Here is an 18,068-nt window from a genome sequence, read left to right as displayed (position 1 = left end):
AACCTTTTACTTAATTGAGAAACAATACAGCCTTTAACCCTTCGGTGGTATCCTACCCTTCGGCTTTCAGAGGCATGATCCCTTTATCTGGCATGTCAGCAGGCAGCCGGTGGAGCAAATAGATCCTACAAAGCACATTGGTTTTAAAAGCATTAATACACCCTGTCCAGGAGACAGTACCATCCATTAATTGGTCTTTAAATATTTAGGATTGGAGGTCATAATTTAAATTCAATACATCCTCTAACCTGGAAGGTGCAAACACTTAAATGATTTCACCATGGGGAAAAAGGTGAGTCTGGGCAGTAGGTATTCCTATCTAGAGCCTGATTTAAAGTCTCTCTAATTGAGCTTACTTTATACTTCTATAACCTAAACCCCTCCTTATATCTGTCATGTTCCTCCCATAGTACCAGGAGGATTGTATCTGGATTAGTTATAAATAGCAGTGGAACCTCAGAACAGAATATAGCATAAGAATCATTTTTTTCTGGCTACAGACTTGCAGTCAGGGTAGTAATTTCAATAATTACCACAAGAGGTTTCAGAATTAGGCTCACAGGAGTGACAGAAAGCTGGGCTGGCTCTTCCTTCCCAAAGAACAAAACTCAGCAAGTTCTTCTCACTTGCTTTAGTTCTGACCTCTCTCCACAGACAGTAGTCTAAATATTTCCCATCGTGGTGAAAACGCCTGCATCTATTTAGGTGTTACCAGTTGTCAGCCTATATTCCTTCCCTGTGGGGGCAAAACATGGAGATGCACAAGTGAGATACACTGATGGCACAGGTGATGGAGGATCAAGCAGATGTAACCGTCTGCATTGTCTATTGCTTTAAACTATAAAAATCATGACATCTTGCACAATATACATCAAAATTCGGTTTTACTTTCTAACCTAAACAAAGATCTACTTACTAAGGGATTAAGAAACTGCACCAAACCAGTGCAAGAGATGTTGGATAGTTGGGCTTGAAAGTGATAAAGTCAGAGTAAATTTCTTTTCCTCATCAGGAACCAACCCCATTTTTAGTACATGGAAGGGACACAACTGCTTGGACTCAAATAATATCTAAAATGCTGAGGATTTCTTTGTGATTGCTTTTTCTGAAGCAAGTGTGTGTTTGAAACAAGCACTACACATTTTTCTAAAATGTAGTTTTCTCAAACACTGAGTCAGTACATGCAGTTCAGTAGGAAAAAATGTAATCATTACTGTCCAGTCTCTACTTGCCTCCATATCAAATTTATCTTGAGTGCACATGTAGGAGTTTATTTTGTTAAGAAAAATATATAGTGTCTCTCTCTTATTTGGAACAAAGAAGAAATATGGATTTGTAACCTTTTTTTTTCTTTTTTCTTCTTTAAACTTATGTCTTTCAATAGTGTTTTGAACAAACCTAAAGAGATTTTTAAGACAGACATTTTGTATTATAACATTCCCATGGGTCGTATGTATGATCGTCTTTACTAAAGCTCCTTTTAGTCCCAGTTGAATAAATATGCATTTTATTTCACTAATCTTGAAACAACAGGAATAAAGTTTACCCAGGTCTTTTATACCTCAGAGAACAAAACAAATACTACAAATCTTTAGAGAGAAAGGATATACAAAAGGGCTTGAGGTGAATGTTTCAAAGCAAATACTTTTTAAACGATGTGCAAATTATTTCAGGACTTGAACATGATTTATGAAAGGGGATTAGTCCACTGAAACAAGAACCCGGTTTAAACTGTTCGGTTTCAAAGTCAAAGATGAGAAGCGCTTGCTGGAAAAGGCAGAAGAAACCAGATAGTAATCTATAGCGAGGATTTCTGATTGATTTCCTTTAACTAACTCAATCTCGCATTAGCTACCACTGTCATTCATACTTAACCATGGTGAGCAGTATAAAATACCTCTTTTTATGATATAATTCTCCATAAAAATGAAGTATGCAATACTGATAATTAAGTAATAATGAGGTAATTAATAACTCAGTGACTAGCTCTCTATTTACTAGTATGCCCCATAAATGAGCATAAGGAATAGGAAACAATTAAAGGTTATCCAAGCTCAAACAGATAACTTTTCCAGAGAGTTGTGTGTCAGTGAGCAGGCCAATGAGTCACAGGTCACATCTATAATAATACATTATGTTATATTGTAATATTCCCACATACTTTTCACATAATGGGTAAGAGCTACTCTTAAGTACTATAAAAATGATCACTTTTATGTAATTGTAAAGATTAATAAGTGAGCTAACTTCTCGTGGTTCAATAATGACCCTGCTGTTCTAGTAGGTAAAGGAAAATTTAATGATCCTGCTCAGATATGATTAATATCTAACTTTTTCCTGACTAAAAATCTGGACTTGGTTCAATAAAAATGAATTAAGTGAACATGCACTGATTTCCCTGCCAAATGTTTATATGGAAGTTGGTTATGCCCAATTTAAAAATATGTTTTTTCAACCCAAATAGTAAACTCTGGAAGGATTTTGGAAAGTATAGTAGAAATAAAACAAAGAATTAAGGCAACATTATATTATAATTGATGGAAACAGCATATTCAAATTCAAGAAAAATCCTTTTTTTTTTTTTTTTTTACTTGAGAACTAGTCACAGCCAGTTGTGATTTTGGGTGCAACATGATCTCCTATTATCAGTTGAAGTGACACAGTTTGTTTCTGAATTTGGCATGTTTTGTTTCTAAAATGCCAATATTAATACTCCTTTGTTGCCAAATCAGCATTTTCTTAAGCTCTGAGAAAAGAGCATACCTATAGTAAATGCTGTAGAGAAACAGGAGAGTAAAATATGTCAAAAAATGAGTTAAGTCCCTATAGTCCAAATATGTGCTGCCACCCTTCATAAAAAAAGCATGTTGCATTTTCTTTTTGTGGGTTTTTTTTCCGTATCTGAATCCAATTGCATTCTTGTTGATGTAATAAAAACAAATGCCACAAACATACAAGCTGCAGAGTGACGAAATTAACATTGCAGTAGGAAACTGCATATTTGCATATAGTTTTCGTTTTGCTTTCTGTTTTAATTGCTGTCATTGGTAATGCTGCACTAATATACATTACTGCTTTATATGTCTTGGTTTTATTAAAAGTAATAAAACTGACCTATACATAATGCTAACATTGCAATGCAATAATACTCCCTAAATAGCACCCATTTGGCTTTGAACTTCACATCTAACCAAAATAAATGGGCTGGGAAGGGGAAAGAATTCAGAGCTAACAAAGAAATGGAGTGATTTCCCACTTCTGCTGCTCTGATTAGCCCCCTTATCAATGAAGCAACTCCACGTGGGTGAGGGGCTCTGTTGGTTACCACAGACCCTGGCCCTCGACAAGCTTGGCTGAGCCAGTAAAACCTCTCATTCCATCCCCAGGTATAGTCTCCCACCTACCAGCATCTTCACATGTTAGAAAGGAAGAGAGAAAAATGACACAGGCTCCTCGCTCAGCACTGCCTGCAATTAGGTGGCCTTTCTCTAGGATCTCTAAATGATGCTTTCAACAAAATAAGTTTCTGGCTTTTTTTCCTCCTGCTATTACACAGCTGAAGCCCAGCAAATCCGTGTCTTTGTGCCCTGGTAACCACCACTTCCCTCTGAAGAGAAACAATAGCCTCAGCAAGGCGGTGATTCCCACAGAAATATCCAGTCCTCTGCAGGGACAAACTTTAAACCCTCGAGCAAGCCCCCAGAAGAAGCTTTAGCCAGGGAAGGAGCCAGCACCACAGGGAGCCAGAAAGGGTTAAAGGTCCACTGAATTCTCCATTTCTTGCACCGCAGCCACTGAGAGACCAAAATGTTTTTTTGCTGCTGTTTCCCCCCCAACACACAGACATTGTACAGTCTTTATTATCTAACAAACTGCATTCAGAGATGATTCTGAATGTTTTAGTAATTTCTTCAGAATATTTACATGCCATGCTTCACGTTTCAAAATTCAGCCTTCCAAAGTAACAAAAAGTGGGTGACACAAGAAAAGCAACTTTGGGCAATATCAAAGCACACACACAGTCCTTGGCTAAATACTGGGGACAGGGTGCCTGACTTAAACTCTGTCTTTTAAGGAATCAAAGCAGATTTCAGACCCCAGATGACATTATAGCAAATGCAGCTGGTGGCAAATCAAACATACAATCCAGACGTTATTTTTTTTCTCGATTAAAAAGATGCTAGGAGGCATATTCCCAGACACTGCCCTGCAGCAATTCCCCAGGAACTGTGGCATCCCAGAGCAATGCATCGCCCTTTGGGACTAGAACGACCCATTGCTCCCTCTTGAAAGTGCAAGAGGAATTTAGGTAAGGAAAATATCATTATTTGAGTTGGCTGGTGGCCAGGGTGTCGGGGCTAAGACCCCAATCCTAATGAAGAGCGGAAAGGAATCCCAAGCCTGCTGTTTAATATGCATGACATGTCGGCTTTGCTGTCAACTTTTCCTTCCACCCCCTGCTTTTGTCCGCTTTTTCCACCTGTTGCAACTTGTCCTTATTCAGGCTGAGAGCTGGAATTGTCTTACTTCGGTGTTGCATTGTGTCTGGCACAACGACCCCCAGATCCCCAACTACTCTTATTGAGACACCAAAGAGATCAGGAATAGCAATAATACTGCACAGCCCATCAAGTCTCCCCTTTTCATATATATATATATATATACATATAAAATCTTATTTTATTTTACTTTTGTAAATCTTGATGCTCTAGTCGTGGCACCTCAAGTTAGAATTCAAACATGGAGCAGATTTTCCAGGACTCGTCACAGGGCCGTATGACTAACCACTGGTTTTTAAGTGTTCATGAAGATAAGAAAAATATGCGAGTAGAAACAATAAAAATAATGCAATTCAATCTTATCAATTCAGGCAGTTCCAGCTTTTATGTGGCAAACAAGGAGATCAAATTGCATTTATCTAATATCACAGATTTTTTAAATGTCTAAAATATTTCATTATTTTGCTTTGGCAACCTAAAGCTGAGGAACAGATTACTGTTCCCACTACATAAGGAAATAACTGACAACAATTAGTATTTATTCTTGTTGCTTTTGTAATAAAAATAGAATTCCATCACTTTCAAGGAAACCTAAAATATTAATAAGAATGTGATGAACTGGGTAAATGTGACGCCATAAGGAAATGATGGAGAACAGGTTGGAAATATAGTGCTTTGGGAATGGATTGCATTATCAAGCTCGTGATTGTGCATTTTGACAAGAGCAGCCCTCAGATTGATACGGTAGCCAAAGGGCACTCTTCCTACCGCGAAGCCGTTTGTTTCCATCCAGAAAAGGGGGAGTAGAAGGAGAACTGATCCCCTCCAACAATCGATAGTGACTCCAGCTCAGGCACTTCCACAAGAGGTCACCCCTGAGTGACAATATTCCCAGATGATGGCCAAAACGCAAACCATACAGCGGCCATGGAGAGCAAAAGGAACGCTGAGCGTAGCAGAGAGCGCGGCGTTGGTTGCAGTGCCCACAGCGTGACTGTCCTGACAGCTCCTGTAGTCCACACACACGGTAAGGACTCTTGGTTTTTGGAGAGCTGGATGATTTCTGGGAACCTTGCAATGCACCGATCCTTTCCCTACCTCCCATGCACCATGACAGCATCTCTGCTTTAGTCTAACCCAGGTGCCTGGTTTCATGTGGTATAAAATTAATGTGGCAGACCACCTACCAGCAGACCCAATTATAATTGGTACTAATTAGGAGAGGGCTTTTGGCATCCTTAGGAGAAAGAAACCAAAAAACTACAGTCTGAATGATAACTAAATTACTTGGAAATTACGAAGTCTGCCACTAATTTTAAAAATTACTGGTTTAGAACAACGCTTACTTGCATAAAAAGGAGCAGTGCTGCAAGACAGTTTCTTTGCACCAAATGTATACATCTTCTAATGGGGGAGTTTGCTAGGGTGAAAAACATGTTCTTTCTGACCCAGCATTAGCTGCATAAATTAAATCAGTGAAATAGCTGGCATCGTGAAATAAAGAGTAATCTGTTTCCATGTATTTGAGAGCAGGATCACAGTTTTACATATTTCGGTAATGTTCCCCAAGGCCATCCTTGGTTTCTCCTTAGCTCAAGAAAACTTCAATTAGAACATGAGTTGAATCCAAGCTGGATGAGAAGCCACTGAAAAGCTGCATGACCAAGAAGACGGACACTCTGTGAACTTTGGAAATTGAGCCTGGCTGTTTGAGCCCAGTTTTCAATGAAATCAGTGTCTACAGCTCAAAAAGCATAACAGAGAATTACCATTTGTCCTTGTAGTGTAAGCAGAAGCAATTAGGATTAAACACAAAAACCAGATTCCTGCTACTAAGTCTCTAGGGGCCGTCTCCCCAGTTTTAAATTAAAGAGTAAGTTACTGGAATACTTTGGTTAGAATATACCTGTCCTTTGCATACTTGGGTGCTACGAACCCACAGTGACACAGCAGCCCTTTAAAATGTTACAGTAGATAAATACACATGAGTCTGAACTGTCTGAATATTTCATTAAAGATTATTGGGGGGTGGGGGGGTGGCCTGCTAACACATCAGTCACTCGTCTTCTGTTTTAAACTGGAGGAGCTTTAAGCCATCTTTAAAAAAATACTCCTTTGTTTGGATTTGACATTGGCAGTAGTCAATAATCTAAGAGCACTACAAAATTATAAAATTGTTAAAACTTTGTAAGAAGTTTATAAACACACTTGCAGATATTGCACATATCTTTTCTGTGCTCTGCAGTCAAACTGGACAATGAAACGACCACCTGTTAACTGCTAACAATGTGTCATTACCAGTTCTCATGCCTTTTTAAAGCAATTTTGGCTCTAGCTGCCGATAATTCTGGCTACGATACTTGTGTGAACATTAAGGGCACAGAAAGCCAAAGGCAGAAAACTGACAATACAGTTTGTGCTTAGACTACTAATAAGTAAGTGAATAATATGATTTTTCTAATTCCACATAATTGCTTGATCTCAAGGGGCCAAAAAAAAAGTTCTGAATACATATTTTAGAAGCAATCCAATCTACAGTATTTAAATGCAAGCTTTGGTTCAGTGTTATTTCACAGCAGATATTTTCCCATTTTTTAAGAGTTTAAATAGCCTATAACAAAACGGAGGTTATTCGGGATTCTCTGAGATTTGAAAAGAAACATAGACAAAGTCTCTGTCACTGCTCATATTCACTTTTTCTGTTTTGTCTGACAAATTATCATTTAAAGATATGTGAGAAGTCTAAATAAATAAATAAAAATTCCCCGAGTGCTGAGGCAGTTTATGGGCATTTTGCTATTAGCTACAATAGGAGCAGAATCAGACCCTCAAAACTTACCATGCTCTCAGCCTTATTTTTCTTCCTCTGAGAAATGCAGTGTAACACACAGTACAAAGATATTGGGACAATTTTTCACCAGCTACGCTAAGACTACTTTATATTTTATAACAGAAAGAAAAACCTTTAAAAAAAAAACAACAAATCAAATCTCCAAGATAATAGGAAGAAAACAACAACAACAACAATTTTTGGTCTGCAAAAAGAGACTATTTAATGAATCTCTGTGTGCGTACAAGCACGTGCATGCATGCATATATATTTATGATCGTGTGGATAATTATCATTAGAAATAGCTATGTTGGGTCTTTTTAATGCAACCTTTTTTTTAACATCTCAGGCTTTGATCCTTCACTGAAATGTGTGCAGGCAAATTCCTGCACAGCCCCTCAGTGTCTATAGGTATCTCGTACAGCATACGAGTCTAAAGCTGTCACGGTGCTTATGTTAGAAGCAGTGTGTGAATTTCCCACCAAACAAAAAAGAAAAACAAAAATTCAAGAGAGAGGATGAAATTTAAAAAAAGCTGAGTGTGATTCAGGGTCACCAGCATCTCCTGTCTCTACTGCCCACAATATCATGAGCATCTCGGCAATGGCTGGAAAAGGAAAGTCTCAGTGGAGCAAAGCACGTCCCTGTTAGTTTTAGAACACTTTCTTTTCTAATCACACTGACAAAAATCAACCTCAGTCTCTGGAATTTGCCTGTTATAAAATTATAGATACATCACTGATTATTGGCTACAGAGGATATGTCAGGTCTTTCAGCAATTTAGTGTATAAATACACAGCAGACAAAATTACTCTGGCAATTTGAGATATTTTACTAAAATGGAAACAAAGCAACTGCAACAGACCATTAACATAGGACTCATGTTGCTTATTTTTAAAAATAAATGGCTTAAATAAATGTCTTTGCTCCTAAACAAATTTATTTTGCTTAGGAGAGAATGTCACCCTTTAGAAGCGTGGAGCTAGTAACTGTCTTTACTTAAATACAAGTTATGTATATCAACACAGAACACATTCAGCTTTAAAATTCTCAGTGATCTTCCTTACATTCTGTATGTAATAAAAATTATCTTACCCTGTAATGGCATAGTTATTTAAAAAGGAAAGGGAAAAAAAAATCAGAAAAGGAAAAACCCTTACTTAAAGATTTTCTGTGTTCAGGCTTTGGTTCTTTGGATTCAGTGTCTAAGCTATTCAGTAATTCGATGCTGGAGGATCTTCTGAGTTTGAACTCCAAATTTCTCGATGTACAAATCCGTTCTTTTGGCTGGAAAAAGAGCATATATATATATCTACACGTATATGTATGCTTTTAATAAAATTATTATTTGTGAGAATGAAGCAAGAGATTACAGAATGCCAGTACAGAATCAGAAGCTAACAGGCACACACAGAGCAAGTGATGCAGTGAGTATATAATTTAAGGAAAGTGTAATGCAAAATTTGTCATATGGCAGAGCTTTTATGGCCCTGAAAGACTGATCTTAATTTCTGAGATAAATTCCCATTTAAGTGAGGAAAACAAAAGGCCTACTTCTTTAGGCTTTAGAGACCAAAATTATTTCCACGTTGCAGGCTATTTCCAAATGCTTCCAAAGAGGAATGTTGTTTAAATTCCCTTTCTGGTTTAGATAGTTAGAGTAAATATTCTTGCTAACACCGTTGTTTCAAATATCCTTACAAATCTGAGGTTGAATTCTGCTGGTCTCGGCTTAGGAAAAAGGGGCAGATTCTCTCTTGCTCTAATTCACTGGCATAGAAAGTGACAGTTGGGGACCATTAAGGGGGAAAATAAGGAAAAAGAAAAGAAAAAAGGATATATGATTTTGGCTAATCATGTGTCTCTTCCCACGGCGTTTGGTCAGGTGAGGTTTAGCTATCCCAACCGCCTGGAAAGCTGCACGGCCTTACATGCTTGTTCAAAGTTTCAAAACTCAAATAAATGACGTTTATGAAATGGTCACTGATTGCTTCATGGTGGCATCCTGTCCTGCGCACACAGCAAAGGCAAAGCTCCACCAGGACCAGCCCAGCCCCCCAGCCCCCTAACCATTTACAGGGTCTGCCCCACCAGCCACCACTGCCGAGCTCAGGGCTGCCCTGATGCCACAATATTACCTTAGTAGCACTACAAAAAATAATCAAGTCTACTAGATGTTTAGCTGAACAGCACCCAAAAAAAAAAATAAAATTCCCCCAAACAACAACAAAAAAAGTGTTCCGAGTCTCCACAGAAAACTCCACCCCAAAATCTTCAGTGGGATATCAATATCCTCACACACCCAATGAAATGCACAATATGAAGACATACATCATCAGATCAAACTTTCCTTGGCTGATTATAGCCTCAGGGTAATATGTTTGTAGCTCTTTAAGGAAACAGTAGCTGTGTTCAGATTAACCCTTTCAAAGAGACGGCCTCTGCCTGCTCTGCCAATTCCATTGCAGCAAAACCTCTGAAAAATGCAAGAAATGGGGATATTTTTCTCTCACCAGATTCTACAGTGAACAAGGGAAGTCAGTGCCCTCTAAAAAAAATTTGTTCTTGGATCAGGCAGGGATAGGAGGAAGACATTTGGAATTTGTACTGAGAGTGGCAAAAAAGAAAGAAAAAGCTACAGCTGAATCTGGTTTGGTAATTAAAAACTGTTTTAATAAAACGCAGCCCTGCTTACTTCTAGTAGAAAACCCCCAGCCTTCCTGGGAGAATAACAGCAATCAGTTACAAAGGAATATTATTTGCTAGTGTTATTCTTGTGAATAAGTAATACAAAAATTCATAAAAGGCTCAAACATATTAATAGTTCTATTGAAGATTATATACTGTAGGCTGCATAAACAGAAAATGCAAAGATTCATTAGTTATTAAGTGCTTGTGTGCTTTTACAACCCTCAGCAAACCAATGTCCTTGTTATTTCAGAGAAATAAATGTAGTGTTCCGTTTCGAGGCAAGAATCAAGTGACATTTTTGTTCAACAACCTTGTTTATCTGACATTTTTTAGTAGATTTGCATACATATTTTTATATCCTTCCAAGAGAGGAATGTCTAGCTAGCTGTTGACTGCCTAAAACCTGTAGAGATGCCTAAGCAAATGAAGCTGAAATTGCTACATCTTAATTAATAAAGGTAACAGCCAAAACAAATACATACCAATCTGTCAATTGCATTTTTGATAGCGTGGAACCAATCCAATATGAGAAAGTCGATATCCGACTGGAGGAGGAACTCATTTCCTGACACTGTCGTGATCTGGGAAGGGCATGGGCACACACAGGTAAGTAAAGCACACGCGAGACAGATGATTTTCTTCTATTTTCTCTCCTACCCACTCAAATGCTTTTCCTTTGTACCAAGGATTATCTGCTGGAGTGCTGAGTTACTGAGGAGTTTTGAACCTCTGTCTGAAAACTGTTTTGAATATGTCACAACAAACGAGATATTGTCTCAGCAATGCAACCACTGAACACAAATAGTGCAAAAATAATGGGAATGTGACAAAAGTTAAGAAAAGCCAGGAAACTCAGTGTTACGAGACACAGTTTAAATGTAAATCAAAGCACCCTGAAAAGAAACGAATGCAATATAAGAATTAATTCCTGTTATTTTTCTGCTTCTATCCTTATTTTGGCATTATTATTTTTGTATCTGGTACCTTATTTCTTGAATGTACACATTTATTATATACCTGTGATTCCACAGTCCACTTCCAAGCTTTTTGGTAAAATTAATAATGTCACTCTTTCTCAAATTAAAAAAAAAAAAAATGCCATCAAAGATGGCTGTAGAGGAGTAATTAGGAGCCCATTTATCATGAAAAAAAATCCCCAGTTTGTCTGAATAGAAGTTGATTTACATTTTTGACCCACTCACTGGGAATATTTATCAAAAGAATATTCAATCCCCTGATAATACTGTTTCACTGCCTAACAATATTTGGTGGAAATATGCATGCATATTCTGTTGGTCTGAACTTCTGTAAAGCACCGTGATAATAATGATACATCACTTTTTTTTTTTTTTTTTAAAGAGAGATATACATATATCTTTTCACCAGAGCAGATCTCCAGGTATTCTGCACAGCAGGTTCAAACACCCATTTTACAGATGGCAAAACTGAGGCACAGAGCCATGCAGTGCTTTGCCCCAGGATTATCCGCAGAGCCCTGGTGCACGTGGCCATGGAGCATCATCCACAGCTCAGCAGTTCTGCATTTTTGCAGGCAAGCGAATGGAGGGCTACATCTCCACCACACTTGGCCAGAGGCAGGAGCTCATCCTTCCCATGCTCCAAACCAACTCACTTCCTGCCAGCTCTGAAACCAAAGGGTTTTTTTTCTTCTTATTTTTTGTTGTTAATAGTTGCTTGTGCAACGCCTAGTAGCATCCACATGTAGGAATTGCACACTTTTCGGTGGTTTCGGGGATGAAGGTTTAGTCTGCACATCAGGATGCTCATTGGGACGTGGTACTATTCAGACCAAAACCTTTTTCAGGTGTTTTTCAGGGAATGGCTGAACACAGTGAACAACAGAGATTTCTTGCTGACCAAAGTGTGAGGAAAAGCAGAGCAAAGCCGTTAAGACCTGGCACAGCCTATTTATTAAATCCATCAACCAGAAGCACTACTGTTCCACTGTATCCGCCCCATGTCAAGACTTTTTACTAAAGCATAGAAGAAACAGCAGATCCTCACCAGCCAGGATACTCCCTGCATCTTTCTTAAAAGTGAAATACTACCAGTTAAAAAAAAAAAAAAAAAAAAAAAGACAAAACATCTTAATGTTTTATTAATTGTTCTATAACCCTCCCTTTATTGAGGAAATGCCTGTAAGGAAGGTTTCCAAAGTCATCAGCATTAAGGAAAATCCCATCAGCACAGCTCCAGCAGAGACATCCTGTGAGAGTGCTGTGGAGAATGTGGGAATGGTCCCCCGGTGCGGGCTCGGAGGCTGCCTGGCTGCAGATGTTCATCCCGTCCCGTCCGCACCCATCAGGAGCAGACCTCCAGCCACCCCATTGTTCCCCGTGCACACAGGAGAGTTATTTGTCGGGGAAATTTTAATTCCCTTCCTAGTCCTCAGCCATAACGTTAATCACTACTCACACACTCCCTGTTCCCTTTACCAAAAGAAAGAAAGAAAGTCAAAATTCAACTCAAGGTGAGCAGCTGAAAGAGCTGTCCTCCAGATCTGTGCCCAGCTTGCACGGCAAAGTTTGGGTTCAGAATATATTATATTATATTACAATTTATTCATGTATACATGCTGATATGAATTAGACTAAATACAGGCAACAATTCAATCTAAAGCCTCTCTCCCAGTATAAACAAGTCATTATTAAAATTATAAAATGGAATAACATTTTCAAAGTAAGAGCAACATATATAATTAGATTTACTATATTTTGAAGGCTTAAAAGGGCCACAACATAGTTCAGTCTTCCCTTCAGTAAATGCAGGCTTTATTAAAATACAAGTACTCAGCACTGCATAAACATTTGCAGTGTATGATATGCAAAGAAGATACTCCATTGCTAACAAGACCAAAGCAAAATACATGTTGAAAGTTTCTTTGTCTGAACGTGTTATTTTGACAATCATATATTATCAGTGTTTTACGAGGAAATGCATAAAAACAGATCATAGAACGGAAAGAAGAGAATTCGTTTAAAATATACTTTTTGTAAGATACAGTTCAAGTCCTTTTCTTTCTTTCCTCAGACTAATCTTCAGAGTAACTAGACAGTTTCAAGAAGACTGCTACTGCTCTCTACAGTTTAAATGCATCCACTCCTTAATTACAGTCAGTAATTGACTTTGTTCTGCTCCATTCCAGTCATTCACAGGAAAGCAGTTCCAAAGGCTTTGGCTGGTAAATCCCATTTAATGTGCAGGTTTCCTATCCCACTTTTATATATTACCTCCTTAGGATTTCTGATAAATGGTTCTTGGAAGGGATTGCTAAACCATATTTGCACTTTGAACAATCGAATTTTCAACACCCTTGGGAAAAGACATCAGTAAAAGAATGCTAGCTTTGACTAAACCTTGTGATTGAACAATTTATGATCACAGCCCAAAATGATGTATAACTAACAACAAGCATAAATTTCTCAATATTAAGGCGTGCTAACACACTGTCCTTGGATCAGGCACTACTGAAATAAACAGAGGGACCCGAGAAGCACAGGAAAGACAAATCTGAAAAGTAAAATTAAAGAAAAAAGAAAAAAAGAAAAGAAAAGAAAAAAGAAAATTAAGTGCTCAGGATAGAGCTGCCAGCCTTTATTGTGCCATGTACTTCATTTGTTTAAATATTTCCTGAAATCCCTCTCTCTTTGCCATCATTTTTGCAAAGGCTACAGTCTGGAATTAGCATTACCTTACCAGGCAGAATTATGATGCTGCTGTTGGCAGTGAATACCCACAAGGAATGACAACTGACATTAACCCTCTTATTTGCAAAGGATGTGCCCTTCAGGTTGCTTATAAAAGAACCAGGACGCCTGGATTGTCTCTCTCTTGCTACTGCACCTTGGAAAAATCACTTCAAAAAACGAATCCACTCACATGGTAGTTTTACAATGAACTGCAGGACACTCCTGCTGTTAAGCATTGATCCTCCGAAAATATCAGCTCACCGCAGGTAAATGTGTGTTAAATTCAATACACTGCTGGGCTGCCAGCAAAGTGTGAGAATGGGGGGGCAAGCGTGAAGCACTTTTTATGATCTTCTACTTGTGACTTATTAAGGATTTCTCTTGTCACCTTATAAAGCTGAAAAGGGAGGGGTGAGCTGCTTCTGCGTGTCACCGTAATGATGTACCAAGGTTGTGTTCAAGACGATTTGATGTTATTAAACAAAAAAATATCTATATAGCTCCAGGAAATATGGGACACTGTATTGAATTAATAGCATTACCATTTTATAATACATAAATATACCTTGGCTCCTACCCAGGATCAGCATTTCTTAAAAATCCTACAAATAGTTTATTTTTCTTGTGCTAGGTTGTGCTCCAGGACATGCATGGCTGTCTTCCTCCAGGGCTTCCAAACCTTTAAAGATCACCTGGATCAGCTTTTGGAACACGTCTTGGAGATTCCTCCCTTTCATGGTATACATATGCCAAGTGGAAACAGGAGACAGAAGCCAGAAAAGTACCATGGGATAAGCCCAGGATCTTCTGTCCATTGTCTTCCTGCAGACTTTGGACTCAAGACTAGTGCACTGCTGGGAAAAAAGTCTCCTTCATGGTATACTTCCCGTTCTTCACCACTATACATTTCTATAGATACACTAATTTCTTATATTTATTTTAGCTGCAGAACAGAGATGGAGACAATTTTAGCCACCCTACTGATAGGCACTCTGTGGAGATATGGAAAAGGGCGATGAATTCACACAGCAAAACAAAAATACAAAACTGTATTATTGATTCGCTTACTTCAAAGTGTACTTATGCATCTCTGGTGGCTATAACTATTATTTGCAGTGATGAACTATTTTCAGGCAATGCCAAGAACAAACTTTACTGCAGGAAGTGAAGAATCCTATGGGGATGGAGAAACGCAGCAAAAAAAAAGCCCTTTGCCGTCTGTACCCCACAGCAAGTGAAAGGGAACAGAGCAAGCAGCTTTGGAAGCGTATGGTTCACTTATAGCTCACGTATGGCCACCAAGAAACCACCACACAGTTCTTATTTCAGCCAAACACTGAAACAAACCATTGTTCAACTCCCTCTGAATGTGGGACATCCAGAAATAATGCTGGACTATTGGGGTGAAACTTCATACAACCTACCTCAATGGTTCAGCGTCGGATTAGTGGACACTTCTGGAGCACGGAAACCCCACCAGATGCTAATCCTGAGCACAATCCAGTGCAGAAAACCAAAATTTTGATGTCACCTGGGACTCCCACAGCTTGTGGTGAACACTAAGTGATTTAAACTTGGATTGACAGATACCTCTGCGTGCAGAAAGTCAATAAAATGTGTTCCTCCTGTTGCACTGTGCGTTGGGATTGCTGCCCTTGATATGTGTAGGAAAAAAGGAAATGTGAGTCGCTGGAGCATTTCTAACTCTAAAGATAATCCTCTTCTCCCTTCCCACTGCTCTCTCCATCTCACCTTGCTCTCTCACAAGGTGGGTTGTTGTTTGGTTTTTTTTCTGAGAAGAGAAATCTAGGCTTTCCCCTGTATTTTTCCAAGATATTTTTGCAGACTGGGATCTGGCCACCCAGCCCATGTAACACAGGACATGCAACTCTCCGTCTGCATGGCAGCCACCAGGGCTGGGACAGGAAAGGTCGGAAGTGAGTCAAAAAGAAAGAAGAAGAAAAAAAAAAAAAAAAAAGAAGAAAGACTAGGAATTTTTTCTCTCTTTATAAATATTCTTTAAAAATTTAATATCATTAGAATATAATATAGCTTGAGAATAAACATATAAAACATAGATACTCATGTGTCCCCACCCACAGAAGAAGCAGAAATAATTAAAGTTGGGAGACACTCCTTAGTGGTTTAATTAACTGGATTTGAATTAAACTGGGACAGAGACATGTAAGTTTTTAAAAACATGTCAAAAGTCTAACTGCATGTCTGGAAGTTGATCTTAAATTCTTTCTCACAGATAATCCAGTCTCTTGGCCATGTTTATGCTGAATGAGTGAGCAGCATGAAGGATAAATAAAATATTTCTGTGCTGTACCGTAGTGAGCGGAGTCTAATATTCAAGAAATGCAAGTAAAAGAAAACAAAAGGACCAGTATTGTGCTATATTGTATCCATACTGCATCATATATCCATTATAGGATCCAGCCTATCAAACAGGGGTAGCCATGGTTATGCTGATAGTTAAATGTTTATGCCTACCAAAGAAATTTCATTATCAAGCAGATTGTCTGTCTCATATTACAGTCTGGCTTTACCAATCTAGCAGTCCTTTGGATGTCGAGCAAAGTTAACATTGAAGTGATGGGGAAATATCAGCTTGAAAGAAAAGGTCTTCAACCAATCTTTCAAGAAAAAAGATATTTGTTAAAAAATTTTGTGAGAAAGTATCTGCCTTGTGTTCCCAATGTTGCTAGATGTTAAGTAAATATATGCTGATTGCAAAAAAGTTGCTTTGGCAACTCTCTTATTAAAATGCATTTGTAACCCCCATCTGTCATGAAAGTTTTGAAAAGTTTGTTTACTTTGGATAGCCGCCTTATCCAGGGTTACCCCAGCATACAATGATAGCAGTCTTCAGAAGTTGTGTGAGGAACAAGCCACTGGGGATCCATTTTTGTTTTAATTGGCACACACAAACACTTTTCTGGTCTGTCAAAAAGATCAAGCTAATATGCATGGCGGGTGTTATATTCTCAGCTTTTGGGAGTAGTAAAGCTTCCTTTATTTAAGTAATTTAAATGATAGACTGCAAAAACTTTGCAAGTCAGAAAAATGTTTTATACTTTCTTTGGGAATATTTGTTTTAAGCAACAGAAAATGTTCTACATATCTAAAGATGTTGAACCTTATGTTATAATTACCCTGTTTCTTCTGACTCTGTAAAAATTACCGTGAAAACCAAGCTTTGCAAAAAGGCAGCAAACAGATCCTGTGTTTTCACAACTTCTGCAATATTAGCAATTGTAAGACCAATTGCTGCCAGATGTTTATAAGATACATCTTCAATTGTGTTGCCTTGTGGTATGACTGATTTGCACATCCATGCTCTGGGAACCTTCACAGGGTCATTGTATCAAAACAGCCTGCTCATATACAGTCAGATGTGTTTTAGTTTGGAAATTAATCTAGTGTTTGGGGTATAGACATCAATGGCTCTGAAGAGGATTCAACAGTCTGAAGTCTGGGGTTAAACTTCTGAGAAAGAACAAATTTTTAAATGAAACTGTGTCGTAGCAGTGATGAACAAATAATTTTTTTCCTGGTGAATTCCTAAGATAGAGTCCTTTAACATAATTTAGTAACAAAATAATGAACTTTGGGACTGGTAAGAAGAAAATATCTCTGAGCCAAGTGTTTCCCTTTTGCTGTGCAACGAGCATTTCTATTGAATTACATTAATACTAGCAAGGAGAGAATCAGGTCTTCTCTCTGTATTATAAAGCAAACACTTTCCTTTTCTTTCTGGCTGTGAAAAGCCTCGCTTGCAGAAGAACTGATTTATATCACTTGTAAGGAAGCTATTGAACAAATAGAAAGTCACAATAAAAGCTGATTAGGCCCTGAGAGACCAAATGTCCTCCTTGGTTTTGAAGAGGAGCTCATGCTGGAGGTCCGCAGAGCCTCCCTGAGAGGGGAAGGGTCCAGGGGTACGGGGATGCTTTCAGTGATTTCAGTGAACTCGCTCCCTGTCATTCTCCCTTTTGCATCCACCAGTCCAGATCTTATTTCTTGCTGCCCTTGGCGATGTGTGGAAAGCAAGCACATGCTGTCTGAGTGAAGGGGAAAGTAAGGAAGAGCAAATACTTTCTGCTAAACATCCAAGGAATGTACTGGGAGGAAATATTTCCTGCTGATCTGCTATGCTGGTATTACGCCTGGTGCAAGACACAGTTGGACTACTTGGATTGGCCTCTGGAAACAGGGGTTTCCTTCAGAGGGCAAAAAGCAAAAAAGGAAAATGTGGCACAGGCAGCAGATGGCCACCCTGGATGTCAGACACCTGTGTGCAGCCTCCCACGTACCCCCTGCCCCCTACTACCC

The 18,068-nt window shown here is 38.6% G+C and overlaps 1 protein-coding gene across 4 annotated transcripts in view; it reads right to left on the bottom strand.

The window, feature by feature from the left end:
- The window catches only part of ARHGAP15 (Rho GTPase activating protein 15), a 332,924-nt gene that overhangs the window by 153,603 nt on the left and 161,253 nt on the right, over window positions 1–18,068 (bottom strand). For all 4 annotated transcript variants that reach the window (XM_055812995.1, XM_055812996.1, XM_005242359.4 and 1 more), the window contains 2 exons: window positions 10,503–10,601; window positions 8,490–8,616 (listed from right to left, as the gene is read on the bottom strand). In XM_055812995.1, coding sequence (XP_055668970.1) covers window positions 8,490–8,616; window positions 10,503–10,601 — 226 coding nt within the window. The remainder of the gene's footprint in view (window positions 1–8,489; window positions 8,617–10,502; window positions 10,602–18,068) is intronic.

The sequence above is a fragment of the Falco peregrinus genome, chromosome 8 (assembly GCF_023634155.1).
Source record: "Falco peregrinus isolate bFalPer1 chromosome 8, bFalPer1.pri, whole genome shotgun sequence".
Classification (NCBI taxonomy): Eukaryota; Metazoa; Chordata; class Aves; order Falconiformes; family Falconidae; genus Falco; species Falco peregrinus.
The sequence above is the reverse complement of the archived record's forward strand: the minus strand, read 5'-3'. Positions and strand labels throughout refer to the sequence as shown.